This window comes from Schistocerca piceifrons, chromosome 6 (genome assembly GCF_021461385.2).
Source record: "Schistocerca piceifrons isolate TAMUIC-IGC-003096 chromosome 6, iqSchPice1.1, whole genome shotgun sequence".
NCBI classification, from domain to species: domain Eukaryota; kingdom Metazoa; phylum Arthropoda; class Insecta; order Orthoptera; family Acrididae; genus Schistocerca; species Schistocerca piceifrons.
In genome coordinates, this window is record NC_060143.1 from 496,050,948 (window position 1) to 496,067,271 (window position 16,324).

Below are 16,324 nucleotides of genomic sequence, written 5' to 3' on the forward strand. Positions count from 1 at the left end.
ATGAATTTCTATTTTTGCTAGAAATTTGGCTTGCAGTAATAAAAGTTTAAAGAGGCATAAAATATTTCTCTTTGTAAAGATGAAAGTGGCAAGAAATTAAACCAATTAGATTCCTACAGAGAAACTGTAGGAATCACTTCCTGGAAGAGAACTGACAGACTACAAAATTTTGAGGAACATTTTAGACTGTGCCTCAGACATACTCCATGACATCATATTTTCAGTAATGATAATTTGTGAGTCACACATAGTTGTTATGGTAGTTCTAGGCTTTTGCATTATGAAATAACAGAGTATGGCATGAGACAAAAGATGATGTGCAATTATTGTGTTTTGGTTAGAACCTATATTGTAGAACTAACCAATGTAATGAAGTTTGTGTATTTTAAAACACTAGTATGCAGACTCAGATTAAACCCACTTGGTGTTGTGGCAGTTATCGACTGCAAGAGTCGACCGCCTCATCTTTGAGAATGAACTTCTTTGAAAACTGTTGATCTCAGTGTGCTCCGAACTCTGTATTCAGGTGGATGTGTTTGTACCGACATGATCAAAATACAGTTAATTCATTATAAACGAGCTAATACTTAATGTTGAGTTTGATGTTAGCATACATAACATCTCGATCTCCACTCTGGTGACCCCGACGCTCACGAACGCCGCTTACAATGCCAGAAATGTGTACTGGAACATCACCATAGACAGACAATGCAGCAACCCTTTGTCGGATTTCTATCTCCATCGACTTCGCATTGTGCTGCTGGATGCAGTGTGCAGGAAGTGTAATTAGTGAGTAAATTCCTGACTCTTGTGTGAATCATGCTTTTTGCTAACTTTCGTCACCTTCTCACACATCGACAATGCGACCGAAGTGCACACGTCATCCGTCGAAACCCGCTCAACTCGTTGGTAATTTTACTTCTGGACAGTGCAGTGCTCCTTCGCCAATTAATTTGGACTATTTTGACTTGCTTTTGTCCAATGAATTAACTTTGTGCAGCGCTTCGATACCAGACAATCATACCAAACAATGGACTGCAACAAACAGGGACTATGTTGCAAATCCCAGTTCGCATGAACTCCGAACTATGGCTTAATTGCATGCCTGGTCGAATTCACAGGAACAATTTCATCAAGGACATCCTAAAGATCAATGACAATGCACCAATTACACCGATGAAAATGCCAGCTGTTTCTCAGTGCAACACTAGACGTGCCACGCCTCCCTCTACACAGCACCTGAGCCGCACCGACTCTGTCCAACCGCTACCGACAGCGACGTCACGGCCCCACCTGCTGGCTCACTGACCTCAACCCAGTCAAAACAAACAGCTGCACGACATGCGATCCCACCATGGCTACCGCACCTGCATCTTGACAACAACTCGCTGGCACTATGCACGCTTACCGCTCGGCCGTTCACTACTCGATCGTGCCCGCAACTTGTTCACCCACCCTAGAAGACGATTTCAGCCGTATCAATGCTTCATACAGCAGTGCACATGTTCTCACTCCGCCGCCACTGAATACTGAGTTTCACATTCACGATCGCACACACGATCTCTTCTACTCGAACTGTTACGTCAATACTGTGCCGCCGACCTTGTCTTGTACCCCAGGATACCCTTTGATAGAGACAGATTCTGATTTCAATCTCATCTTACTCAGTGATACACAGAAGACTGCTTCACAACATACATTTTTGCCTGAACAGCTGCGACAGCTATATGAGCAAATTGTGACATACAACTTGTTGGTACAAGATCAGTTACACATGCTGCAGCTGACACCGAGCGAGCACGACATGCAACGAGATGCTCCTGTCATCGTTCCGCCTCCAACTGCTGACGATCCTTTGCTGTTACTATCAGCTACAACTAATACTCTGACGATCACAGTACATGGATCAATGTCCCAGATGTCACAACTGTCATCATCACACTGCCTCAAGTGGAAATTCTACGTTACTGATGTGATACAAGCAACTTATTTATGCCACTGCCACCTTTCCTTGGTAGTTCCAGACACTTTGTTTTTGTACCATGGCATAACCAGCTACATTCCAGTGCTGCTTGCTTTACTGCCCTCTTCACTACCTCGGCAATGTACAACCAACACACCTGCTGTTTCTGCTTCGACGAGTGAGCATCTTTCCGCCCCGACACACGATCGTGCAGCAGTTTTGGGTGAGCAGCTTGCAGCCTTACGGCTCAACTACAGCGCCGACAGTGACAGCACACATGCAGCTCCAGTTCCATCAAACTGTGTCGCCTCTCCGCCATGGACCAGTACTTCTTCACGTTCACATTACGTCTCATCGCCTTCCTACTCCGCCCATGGTTATGCCAACAACGTCTGCCTTCCACCACCTCTCACTGTCACCATGCCTCATGCACAGGGCTCACACCCACGCCCCCCAACCTTCGATCACGGCTGTTTCGCACATCAAATCACTGACACTGTCACCTCTGCTTGGAACATCCTGCCATCTACCGCTGTAACACAATCACCATCCACGAACTCTGAGGTGACACTTCCGTCTACACCGAAGTCATCCACCACCAAGGTCAGTCATGTGCAGCTTGCTGGTTTTCTTCTGCGACATCAAGTGCCTCTATAACTCCGTCATTACCGCGAGTGTTGCTCATCCGGCATCTCTTATGCAACCTGTTAAGCCACAGCATGCTTGCTCCTTTATGTCATACGGCCAATAACAAACTGTTACTGGACACATTGCACTTACCACGGCGCTTGCCGGTAAATACTTTGGCAATACATCGCATCGCATCTTCGACGTACTCCGTGTCTTTGATTGGATCAAAACCCCACTGCGGCTCACGGCCTCGGCACGACGATGATCTCCCACCGACACGCCACCACCTTCTGCTTCCACCGTGCCACCAGCAGCATGGCACGATCAACCTGTGGATGCCTACTTCGCCTCCTTCCCTCTGCTGGTCGTGCCTGTCAAGACATTGAGAAATGGTCCGATCGTGCCTCGCACTAGCGCCTGCCATGACATGATCGGTCACGCGCACCTGCGCCATCGGCCGGCCGGGTGCACACACGCCTCTCATCATCCTTACCATGCTATGCACTACCAGCGGGGGCTCTGTTATTGACTGCAAGAGCCGACCGCCTCATCTTTGACAACGAAATTCTTTGAAAACTGTTGATCTCAGTGTGCTCCGAACACTGTATTCGAGCAGATGTGTTTGCAACGACATGATCAAAATAAAGTTAATTCATTATAGATGAGCTAATACTTAATGTTGGGTTCGAGATTACCGTACGTAACACCTCGATCCCCACAATGTAATAGGCGCTAAATAAATACAGATACAGTCACAAAAGTTACATGTGTGTTTTCATTTAATTTCCTCTGTGTTTCTGCATTTCTATTTTTTCAGTCCACCTCCCCTCAGATGTGAGTGAATATTGACAAAATCTAAAGACTTTCATTAAAGTGCAAAAGAAAGATAAAAATAAAATAATAACTTACAATAGCACAGTCAACAGTTCTGTTTTGAGTTTCATTCTTCTCTGTGATGACATCATCATTCTGATCTTCCTGGAACAATAAGTGATTAGTTAACCTACAAGTGTACTAAATGAGTTATAAAAGATTATGTATATTTGATTTTATGCACTAAAACTTGGGAGAAATGGCCCTCTGGAAATTGTGATCTTGAACACTCGAACATGGAGCTTGAGTGATACGTAGTAATTCCATGAATTAAAATGTGAAATAAAGTCATTCTTAAATAGCTGCTGTTTATCCCCTGAAGCAAGCTTAACATTTAAACAGTGCCAGCTGCAGATATTTTGGCAGCTTAGCAAGGCAATATATTTGGCACACATCGCCCTATTTCATTCAGGATCATTTAGAGATTTCAAAAATTGCAAAATGTATTAATGCAGACTCTCAGAGGGGTGGTATTCAAAAAATGTTCTCAGGTTTTCAGCTACATCAAGTTAAAAATGTCAAATACTCCTTTCCCATTGGCTGTGGCTGGGCTTCTTGTATGCCCTGAAGGTTATGATGCCATTGGTGCTACTCTACTGCTATAAATGGACATATGTTGCCTATATGTTTGCTGTACCAATTTCAACCTCATGACTGCTGAATCCCCACACTGCACTAAGCTGTAGGCCAACATCTGTATTTAGGGTGACGTACACAGTTTTTATTTCAAAGGTTTTTTGGTTAATTTGCTCACCATTGTAGCCATTTTCTGAAGTAATTTTGTAATTGAAGAAATATTTACTGTAGAATATAACTTAAGAATAAACAAAGCAAAACAAAGGTGTTGATGTGGTGAAGGAAGAAAAGCAAATACTTGCTTAACATCAAAATTGGGAATGACATAGTAATAGATGAAGTGAAATACTTCCCTTACCTTGGAAATAACATTAGATGAGATGAACAAATAAAATCAGTTATCAAAAGTAGATGGACATAGGTGAAAAGCGACTTCTTCAATAGAGGACCTCTACTGATGTCAGATATTTATGTGCAAATGAAGAACAACTTGCAAAGACAAATTGCAGTAATTGTGCACCTGGAGCACAGAACTGTATGTAAGTGAAACTTGTAATTCTGGAAATCAGAAGAAAGATAAGCTAAAAGCATTTGAAATGTGATACTCTTAAATAATATTAAAAATTAAGTGGACAGACAAAATAAGAAATGAAGCACTAAAAAAAAAAAGAGAGGAGTAAAGAAGTCTATGGAAGACCTTTACCGGAAGATAAGACAGACTAGTGGAAAATCTAGTACAGCTCCCAGGCATATTAAACTTGATGTTGAAGTAGAGAGGAAAAGTAGTCGTGGAAGGCGAAGACTAAAATATGCTGAACGGATCATAGAGGATGTATGAATTTTATTTTTTTAAATTTTTTTGTATTTTATGCATGGAGCCACCAACTGATGGCCTTTGCAAACACCACAGTTATATTTTACTAGTTTTGTACAAACAGAGAGTAGGTACTTTTTATATATTTATATAGGATTACATGAACTTAATATAAATATTAGTGTGTTTAATAATGTCAGAAAACTTACTGTTGTGTAATAACTATTACAAATATTAAGATTTTCACAGAACAAAATGTACAAAGATTTCGATTTAGTTTGATATTAATATTCATTCTAAGAGTATAAGCAATTAATCTGGAATGATTTCAGTTTCACTTAGAGCAAGTTCCCTTGGTGAAACCTATAACAGCTTGGCAGTTTGTTATATCCTGTCTGGTGGTTAATGCATGGGCTATGGTCTGTCGTTTTTAGTTTAGTTCTTTGTTGATAGTAGCAGTCTTGCTTTCTTGTATTTTAGACATGTATATCAGCACACTTGGCTGCTTGGTTTTGGTGTGTCGCAAAGAATGTAATTAATTTGTAAAGATAAAATGAGCAAACTGTAGCTTATTTATGATGTACAAAGATTTCCCTGCAGGAGTCTCTGTACTTGAGGCTGTGGATGATCCTGACAGCTCTTTCCTGCACGCTTGATATTCTGCTTGTATGTATGTCAGCAGCACAGCCTCACACAAAAATTGTCTCACAGTAAATTGTTTTTAATGTCTGATCAGAAGCTACTTTTGGTAACTGGCTAATTAGCTGCAGTGAACTACTGATTTTATTGCATATAAAATTGACATGATTTACTCATTGTATATTTTCATTTAGATTAATACCTAGAAACCTACATTCATCTGTGTCTGTTGCTTCAGTTATGCTTGTACTATTGACAGTGGTTTGATGTGAATTTGCAAGTTTAAAAAATCATAATTGGGATTTATTGATATTAACTTTCAAACCTTGATCCTGAAAAGATGTAATTATTTGACCCAGTCCCTGACTTGCAACAAACTTTAACTCATGATTCTGTTTGGTGTGGCAACAAATAGCAGTGCAATATCACCTACATAGCCTATCAATTGGTTGTCAAAGGTGGCTCTAGACCATTTATATAAACTAGGAAAAGGAAAGGGTCCAGTACTCAACCCTGGGGTAGACCTTGTGACTGTTTCATATGATGTGATTATTAATTCTGTAAGTCAGATTTGTTCACTGCTTGCTGTTAATTAGATATGTAGTTATAAGTTGCAGGGAGGTGGCATTTATTTTGTCTGCCTCAAGTTTACTCCAGATTTACAGAATCGAAGGCTTCAGTGAGGTCTAAAAATAAGCCTGCTGTTTGCATTCCTTAATCAAGGACACCATACACTTGATGAAGAAACTCTGTATGTGTTGTGATCTTCTTTGAAGCTATGCTGTTTTTCTGATAATATCTTTTTTTTGGGAAATAATCACAAAGTTGTTTCAGCAATAAAATTTCAGATATGTTACTGTAGTTAGGCGTTAATAACTTGGGCCTAAAATTTGAAATCTCTTCTGTGGACCCTCTTTTATGCACTGGTTCACATGTGTTGCACTTCAGTGCATTTGGAAAGATGTGTTCTCTAACGTTATAGTCAATCAAATCAGTACTTATTTTAACTAATTCTTTGTTTCTTAATCAAAACACTACACAAACTATCCCAACCTGATAAGCACTTATTCTTTAGGTTATTTATTATCCTGCATATTTTCTATTCCCTCACTCCTTTGAATTCAAAAGGTGGCTCTTCCGTGGGGCATAGCCTTAATGGCTGAAAACTTTAATTGTGAGACTCTTTTTGTTGTGCCTATCTGAGACTCAGCATATCCACTATATGGTGAGTAGCAACTTTCCTTCTCATAATAAAGTTTTGGGAAAAATTTTTTAATAGAAGTTTTTTAAATAAATTTTGGTCAGAAGCTGAACAGCGGAGAATTAAAAGTGAATTTCTGAATGGTCCTAATTATAGGAATAGGGACGGTACTTTGAAAGTGTTTTGTAAGAATCTACTTTAAAAATTAACACACTGTGACAAAGTATTTGATGAAATGACATTGATTGATGCACTTAAAAGGAGGTTACCTGAAAGGTTGCAGTGGGATTTGGTGCATGGACCTGATGATTGTCTTGAACAATTTTTACAATTTGTTGACAGGGTCGGTAGGGCAGTAGAAAGAAGTATGCACCATAATAATTTAAATGATAGAAATCACAATGGGAATAATTAAAGAAACACAGATAATGGTAACTTCTATCAGGATCAAAGTGTCAATGGAGAGAGAAATTTTGAACATCAGCAGGATAGGTATATTGGAGATAACCATGGGCATTTTAGTAGAAGAAACTATCATAGAAATAACTACTTGGAAAATGGCAGTTCGCATCAATGAAGGTCCACATTTTTGAGGTGAGGAAACACAACAAGCATAGAAACCACAAGTTACACTCACAGTGTTCATGACATGGCCCATATATCTGAAACTGAACAGACGGAGTATCATATTTCTCATTTATGTTTTGATCAAAAGTTTTGGGATACTATGTTTATTATGGTGATGTAGGTGCTGATCACAAACCAGAATGTGAGAGAAGTGAAAATTTTGATATAGTATGTACTAATGATTTCCTCTCGTGGTCATAAAACAGTGTTATTGGTGTATGTAAATCAGGTATTGACTGTATTGGATCTGAACTAGGTGATACCTTTGATGTAGATGCGAATGAGAGCTGTGAAATAACTGAGGTTGGTAAGTCTGAGACTGGTGGCTTATTGAAAATAAAAGTAGGTGAGGTAAGTGACTTTGATGGAGGTGAGACTTTTGTTGTTAGTGATATCATTGATGAAGTAGTTTTGGAAGAATATAATGATGATGATGATGATGAGTATCAGGTATTTGTGAAGTTTAAGGATAATGAAGTTTCAGAGTTATTTGTGAATGATGTTGACAATACGGGTAAGATAAGTGATGTATGTGATATTGCAAGTGAGAGTGAGGAATACAAGTCCACTCAAAACAGTTTTTTATTAAAGTCTTGTGGAGTAATGATCGAAACAGTAAAGATGAGTTGTCTGTGACCCTAGAGAATAAAGGTGAAAACTTTTTGAATTTTGTTTGGGACCAGATTGATGGTAACATAGGTAAATGTGCATTCTGGAATAAGTTAGCTGTGGTTAGTCAAAATTTTGTATTCAAATTGGTGGAATGAAGTGAAAGAAGATCTGAACAGGATTTTTACAGCAATGTGTTTTGTGTTCCTTCTGTAACAAGTGATGTTAGATGTGCCATGGAATCTGCTCATTGTGTTCAATGTTTACCTGACAGCATGAGTAACCAAAGCAATGCTATGATACCAGTAAAGTTGATAAAACCCTGTAAAAACAGTGTGGATGTAGCATTTGATGAAACTGAAAGTGATCTTTTGCATGAAGTGTCTGACAACAGAGAAGATGATTTAGATTTTGGGTGTCCTTACATTAAGATTAAGATTGATCAGTGGGAAGGGAGCTGTTTGATTGATATGGGTAGCCTAATTTGTGATATATCTGAACAATTTAGAGACAAGATTGGGTATAGTAAGAATTTTGTGGAAATGGCCATCATACATATAAAGATAAGAGGAGTTACTGGTAAGCAAAGGAAGTTTATAAAATGCCCAGTACTGTTAACTTGTATCATAGAGGACAAGACCTTTGATCATGGATGCATAATGATCCCTAGTCTGGAAGAAAATATACACTATGTTCATAGATTTATAGGACTATATAAATGTGTTTTGTTTGTCAGGCATGTAGTATGTAAGATCTTGTGATTTCTAAAGTTTTGTCTTATCTATTGACCGAGTTTAAATCTGTGCTATACTATGTTGCAAATTCATACAACTGTATAATTATGTTTTGTAGTAGATTTGAGCTTTTGAAGTGGATACATATACAGCATGATACTAAATGAGTAGATCCTTGTATAATTTAGATATGGGACAATGCCATTAAGTATCTAGTATTGAGTCCTCATATCCTGTAATGTAATAATCGGGAATAGTATCTTAGTATATCTGTGTGTGTGTCATGTTATTATTTCATTTTTTATTGCATTTAGGTCTTTTTATTAAAGCTCCATATGTGAACACTTTTTAATCCTATCTGACATAAATACTTTGGAAAATAATTAGGGAGAGCATATGCCGTGTGATATAAGGAAAGTATTAACCAGTATATTTAGTACACAAAACAATGTTTCAGGATTCGATGTGAATGCTAGGCAGGAAGTAGCCTAAACATTGGACTGTGTGATGAGAAATCTACTGAGGGAACAGAGATGTGAGTAGATCCACTCCCACACTGCTTTATGGCTGCGCCCTGCTGGACCAGTCAACTTACAAGAGATCGTAGGTGCTGGGTAATGTACTCAAGCTCCTGTCAACTACATCAGTGTTGTGACTGAGATTTGTTAATTGTTAGGCAAGACCGGCATGGACAATGTTAAGCCACATAAATGTATGTTTTTTTCAAGTAGGGGTATTAACTTCCCAATACATTTTGTAACTTTAAATCAGTATGTATTTTTTATCAGTTGTAAATGAAACTTGTAGACCTGTATGTACAGAGTTTAGTTTGTATAAACAATTAGAAAATAGTGTGGAAGACATCTACTAGTACAGACAGTATAACAAGATGTACACATGTCTGATTTCATACACTGATTTTGGTCCTCAAGCTACTCAATTATGCCATCATTCAAATCTATTTATGACTCTGTTTACCTGCATTTATCCTGAGTACTGCAATATTTTATCTCGTTGGGCAAACTAATGCGTAACTCTGTTTTGGGTACACCTGGTCACTACGACTGTGTGTGTGTACTCAGGGAGAGTGTGCAACTATTGATTGAAGCTAGATGATCCCTATAATTACTCATTACATATGATTGAACTCAGTGGTATGATTATAAACGTTTTCATTTTGTTGTGTCAAAACATTTGTGCTGGCCTGTACCTGGTGTGGTTTGGATTCATGGGTCGGTCCCCACATCGTAAGCTTAGGCCCTAATATTTTTTTCATTATTTTGTCACTTCATGAGTCAACATATTCTTGTGTACTCTGGTTTATGTGGCTGATTGATTTTGTGTTATATTCCTTCTCATAATTGAGTATATTCTCCTGGTCTGTACCTGTCGTGAGTTTTTCAAGTCTGCTAATTCATCGTATACTTAGGCTCCGAATTTTTTCTCTTCTCTTTTGAAGATTTTGAAGGTGTGACTTTATGGATGTAAACTTGCAATTTGTAATTCTAGTGATTTACCTTGTCTCTCAATTTATTTCTATAGTCTAGTGTTGTAATGTTGTAGTTTTGACTTTGTATCAGTTGTCTTGTGACAGAATCTACATCTACATCTACATCCGTACTCCGCAAGCCACCTGACGGTGTGTGGCGGAGGGTACCTTGAGTACCTCTATTGGTTCTCCCTTCTATTCCAGTCTTGTACGTTCCACAGTTCTGAAAATCTGAATACCATGTCCTGATATACATATAATTTATGACTATGTATGGTAGATATCCTTCTTATGTTTTCTGTAATGTTATGCATCAGATACCTTTATACATCTGCATTCCATCTTTTTGCATCATTTTGTACACCATTTGGCAAACTTTATAGTAAGTCACAGTTTATTGCAAACACATTGTTTCCAAATTTTATGAAGTGGATATTGTAAAGAGACACCCTTCTCTACCATTACCTTTCTTCAACAGAAGTAATCGATACCAAAAGCAATTTTTTAAATTTTGAATAGGTTAACAATATCTCAGCTGTTTTTTAAAAAAGAATTTCATGTGATTTCATACATGATGTGTTATAATTCAAGCTAAAATCTGTAAAAAGAAGTTACTTTATTTTCTTTATTATGATCAATATGTACTAGCTCTGAATGTACAATTGAAATTTGTTTCTTCTAGAAATATTTGAAATTACAGAATATTTGGCATACTTAAAATTTCTATTGTTATTTATGCAATTTGGCACTATTTATTATGTTAATTTCCATATTCATTTATAAAATGGTAACATAAGTTAATAGAAATTCATTTGTCAAGAAAATTTGTGAACCCTTTGGAATATTGTTAGTACTGCTGAGTGAAGCAGTAGTGGGCATGCCTCTGATGTGATCAGATGTGTTTTTATTTTTGAGAAGAACAATGTAACTTTCGGCTTTGTTGATGTAGAAATTATAAGGACAGTGTGATATAGAAAAATGTGAGAGAATACAATTTTGAGTAAAACAAAAAAAGAGTTCAAATTTATTACGCCAATTGGAACCATGAGAATCTATAATGTCAAAAATTTCAGTTTTAAGAATCAGCCCCTAGATGTGAAGAACCGGAGCCAAGAACAAGAAAAGAAGACATGGAAAAAGTTTATTGTAAATCTTACTCCTCTCGAAGCTTATTTAAAATGTTAACCGTAAAGACAATGACAGTCAATCAAGAAGTGATGTGAGGGAGGGGTAGATTACATGCTTCACAGTTAACTATATTTTAAAGTTATTGTTCATATAGTATATTCAGATGACATTGCATTTGGGAATATTGATCTCATAATAACAGCACCACCAGGAAAACAATCTGAGGTTGTTATTATACAGTGTGAACCATAACTCTGACAAACTTTCAGAGATGGTAGCATGGACCAAGACAAAAAAATTGCCTAGTAAATATTGGCTCTAAAATGTGTATCTTAAGAGCTATGAGCACGTGTTCAGTGGCACAGCTGTGTTACTCAGTGGCAAGTATGAGCATGTGCTCGTAGCTCTTAAGATAAGCACTTTAAAGCTCATTTTTACTAGATCATTTTTACTTGTTTTGGCATATGCTACCACCTCTCAAGGTATGGAAAGTAAAGAGCTTCAGTAGAAAAGATGTGCCTCTCAGTAGCATAGATGAACAAGTACTCATAATTACAAACATATGAGTTTTGGAGCCATGTTTACCATTTTTTTTCACCTTTCTTTGGTTCATCTCTTATACAAAATGAACACAAATTGTAAGAATAAAGTTTCACATTCTATTCATTTGAAACAGTTCTGTGTCAAAATAAGTCTCAGCTTAGGACTGTCTCAGATGACCAAGATTTGTGCCAGGCAGGGTCGCTTCATATAGGTATTATTGTAAGTGTATGTAAGGCTCTATAAGTAAGTGTGAAAGTAAGAAAATGACCAGCACATGTGAGTGAGAAGTCATCTGTCAGTTACCTTTGAAGAATTAGTGCCTAAGGTGTGAGTCTTATCATTCCAACTTGGCAAACTCTGTTTCTCGCTAATGTTGCAAAAAGAAGTTGCTTTTACTTATAAATGTATTAAGGGTCAATATCAGAACAATGGGTTAGGAAGGAAAAGTAATTTACTTAGAGATTTTGTATCTTTGTCTGCAATTCAAAGATGAGTGCAAAATTATGGTAAAAGGCACTAAATGAGTTGCTCACAAATATATACAGGTGAACTGGGATTGCACAAAAATTAAAAATAAATAAAATAAAAAGAGTTATGCATACCTTCTATTAATTATCTTACTATCAGGATTGTGACAATGTATGTATTCGTGAGAAATAATATAAAATAAAATGTCAGTCAAAGGAATATTGTATTTTATCAGGTGGCAACAGACATATACACACACCAAAAAAAGTTCTGCATCAACCCGGTTCCCAGAACTCCTGAGGATAGACGTTGACTGTGGATATTGTATCACAGACACAGTCCCTTTGACTGTTCAGAGATGCCACTAAACCTGCCCAAAGATGTAAACAACCATGCATGAACAGCTTCTATCAGACGGAGGGGTTCGACAGCCCATCAGTTCCAGTCATTCCAGCAGGAAGGAGGTACATGGTTCATGTTGTCTGTAGTTCAACCATGCCTAGACAGTCAAACCTAGGGTGACCAGACATCCGGATTAATCCAGACATGTCCTCCTTTTTAGCTCTTTGTCTGGGGTCCGGGCGGATTTTTACAGTGTCCGGCTTTTTCGCAAAGTTGAGCGTAATACAGTTAAATTTACAATTCGTCCCGTTCTATTGCTCTTTTCTTAAAGTATCAATAATTGTTTAGGAATGTATGTGTGTTATGTCTATAAATAATAAACTCATTTATTAAAATTGAATGTATGTTTGATGGGGAATACTGCAGATGAGGATACCACCCGTCAGCTTTGGACAAGTCACATGAAAGTAGCCAATCAGGAGTGGCATTTAGACAGCCGTCTTTGTTAAATCTTAAAACTACGTGTAAGTATAAAAACAATTGATGCCACACTGTCACCACAATCAATGTTTTTAATTTAAAATTAAAAAATATTGCTCTGGGAATTACCACCTGACCACCAGTAACAATTAACTACTAGTTTGGTAATTCCCGTTAGTCATGTGACTTGTCCAAAGCTGACAGGTGGTATCCTCATCTGCAGTTGACCTGTTTGATGTGTCCTCTTTTTTCTTTCTTTGTCCTCCTTTTTGAAGCTGTTTGTCCTCCTTTTTAAACAACTGCATCTGGTAGCCCTAGTCAAACCGCAGTTTCATTGTGTCCGCATTGTTACTTTGTGCCAGGAAGGGCTCTCAACAAATGAAGTGTCCAGGCATCTCAGAGTGAACCAAAGCGATGTTATTCGGACATGGAGGAGATACAGAGAGACAGGAACTGTCGACAGCATGCCTCGCTCAGGCCGCCCAAGGGCTACTACTGCAGTGGATGGCCACTACCTATGGATTGCGGCTTGGAGGAACGCTGACAGTAATGCCACCATGTTGAACAATGCTTTCCATGCAGCCACAGGATGTTGTGTTATGAGTCTAACTATGCACAATAGGCTGCATGATGTGCAACTCCACTCCCGATGTCCATGGAAAGGTCCATCTTTGCAAACCATGAAGCCATGCAGCACAGTACAGATGGGCCCAACAACATGCCAAATGGACTGCTCAGGATTGGCATCACCTTCTCGTCACTGATGAGTGTTGCACATGCCTTCAACCAGACAATCGTCAGAGACGTGTTTGGAGGCAACCCGGTCAGGCTGAATGCCTTAGACACACTCCAATGACTGCAGCAAGGTGGAGGTTCCCTGCTGTTTTAGGGTGGCATTATGTGGGGCTGGCGTATGCCACTGGTGGTCGTTCTAATGGCTGTACGATACATGGATGCCGTCCTCCAATCAATAGTGCAACCATATCAGCAACATATTAGCAAGGCATTCGTCTTCATGGATGATAATTCGTGCCCCCATCGTGCATATCTTGTGAATGACTTCCTTCAGGATAATGACATCACTTGACTAGAGTGGCCAGCATGTTCTCCAGACATGAACCCTATCGAACATGCCAGGGATAGATTAAAAATGGCTGTTTAAAGACGATGTGACCCATCAAGCACTCTGAGGGATCCATGGTGAATCACCGTTGAGGAGCAGGGCAATCTGGACAAACAGTGCCTTGATGAACTTGTGGATGATGAATACAGGCATGCATTAGTGCAAGAGAATGTGCTACTGGGTATTAGAGGTACTGGTGTGTACAGCAATCTGGACCATGGTGGTATAACATGCAATGTGTGGTTTTGATGAGCAATAAAAAGGGTGGAAATGATGTTTATGTTTTCTGTACAGGTTCCAGAACTCTCAGAACTGAGGTGATACAAAACTTTTTTTGATGTATGTACATGAACAAAACATATACAACCCCTAGATACTAGAATTTATTGTTTCTTCAAATAATAACAACATAGAAGGTGTTAGAGGATATTATAGAGGAAAACCATACAGATTTTTGGTCAGGGGAGATAAATACTGAGAAGATCTACAGAATATGGTGTTTTAATGAGATAATGAGCAGGCAACTGTTGAAGGGACAAATAAAATAAGATCTGCTTTCACTGATAATTATGGTAAATACTTCTAGGCTACTTTATATATATGTATTATGAGAAAAACAGCTACATTAAAAAAGCCACTGCTTCTCCTCTTATACTACACAGCTGTTTTACTCTCATGCTTCAAAAAAAGTATTTGCTTTACGCAGACCTTTATCAGCTGTCTTTATAGTGGCAAAGTTAAGATCTGTTTAATATGAATATTAGACTTAAGCAGTATTTACACCCCAAATCCAAATATTCACCTAAGCTGTTGAATTAGTGGCTGACGCAGTATTAATTTATTTTGTTTTTGAGTATAACTTTAAACTTCCTGCCTGGTGTCTTCCAGCGACCTTTTATATCCTGTGGAACCAGAATATAAAACTCTGTTTTGAGTCCTAAATAAGGATGCATAGTAATATGAAAATTATTGTCATTTCTAGTATTGTGGTTGTCAGGGGCAGATTGTTCTTATGGGCCACAAGGGCCCAGCCCCACCAGAAATTTTGCGATACAATTTTATTCTTTGTATTTTTTCCAGTTTTTTATGAAATAGTTTGAAAATGACGTGATTTTGGAGTAGCATGAGTGACAGAGACCAGAGGTAATCAGGCCCAATTTCCACCCCTATGAGCAGCTGCTACATTTCCCTCACCCCTCTTCTTGGTGCATTTTTCCACAGTGACAAACCCATTTTTCTTTCGCCACTAAATGTCCAGGGCCAGCATCAGGTGCCTCATACTCTCCACACCTCCAGCACATAAAACTGCAGGCACAGTGACATGACCAAGCTGCTTCCCTTCTTCCACCTTACCCCTCGCTAAGACACAGCTCCCAGCCACCTTGGGTGGGACCATGCTTGGATCAGCTCACACACTTCTCCCTTACCCCTCACCCCAGCAAACTCTGCTCTGTCTGTAGTGCTCCCATTCTCCTGCCCTTACCCAGTTCATAAGTCTACACAATGTTGGGGCCAGCCAGCTTTGGTCTGTAGCATGCACCTGTAGTTGCTATCATGTGCCTTGCTGCAGTCTTCCCTGCCTCACCCCCCCCTCCCCCCCCCAACCCAACCCTATTGCCATTCATAAATGAAAAATGACAGAAACAGAAAATGAGGCCACTTTTCAGCAGTATTTTGTAATCTATATTCTGGAGGTGTGTGGTTGAAATTCTAGTGTTCTTAAGGTGATTTCAGAGTGAATAAAGTAGATTTTTTGCTAAATAACACTCTTTAATTTATTAAATATAGATCAGATAGAAATCAAAAGATTTGGAAAATACCAACCAAAACATTTCATGCTATCTCAACTTGATGCAAAGAACTGCAGAACTTTCTGCAAGGTCCTGCAAAAAGCAGTGGTTAACAGTGAGGGAAGAGAAACAAAACTTATTTTGTTTCTATTATATGTTAGTTGGATGTGAAGAATTATGGACAATTGCCAGCTGTGATGAACTAAAGCATTTAAGTGAATGCATTAAAAAAACATGAGGAAAGTGGAATACATTTAGAAAATGCTTGTAAATGCAAAATTTTTGGCACCATTAA

General features: G+C 38.5%; 1 protein-coding gene across 1 annotated transcript in view; it reads right to left on the minus strand.

Annotated features, from left to right (window-relative positions):
- The window catches only part of LOC124803421, a 93,373-nt gene that overhangs the window by 28,987 nt on the left and 48,062 nt on the right, over positions 1 to 16,324 (minus strand). Inside the window, exon 5 of the mRNA XM_047264604.1 lies at positions 3,503 to 3,571. Coding sequence (XP_047120560.1) covers positions 3,503 to 3,571 — 69 coding nt within the window. The remainder of the gene's footprint in view (positions 1 to 3,502; positions 3,572 to 16,324) is intronic.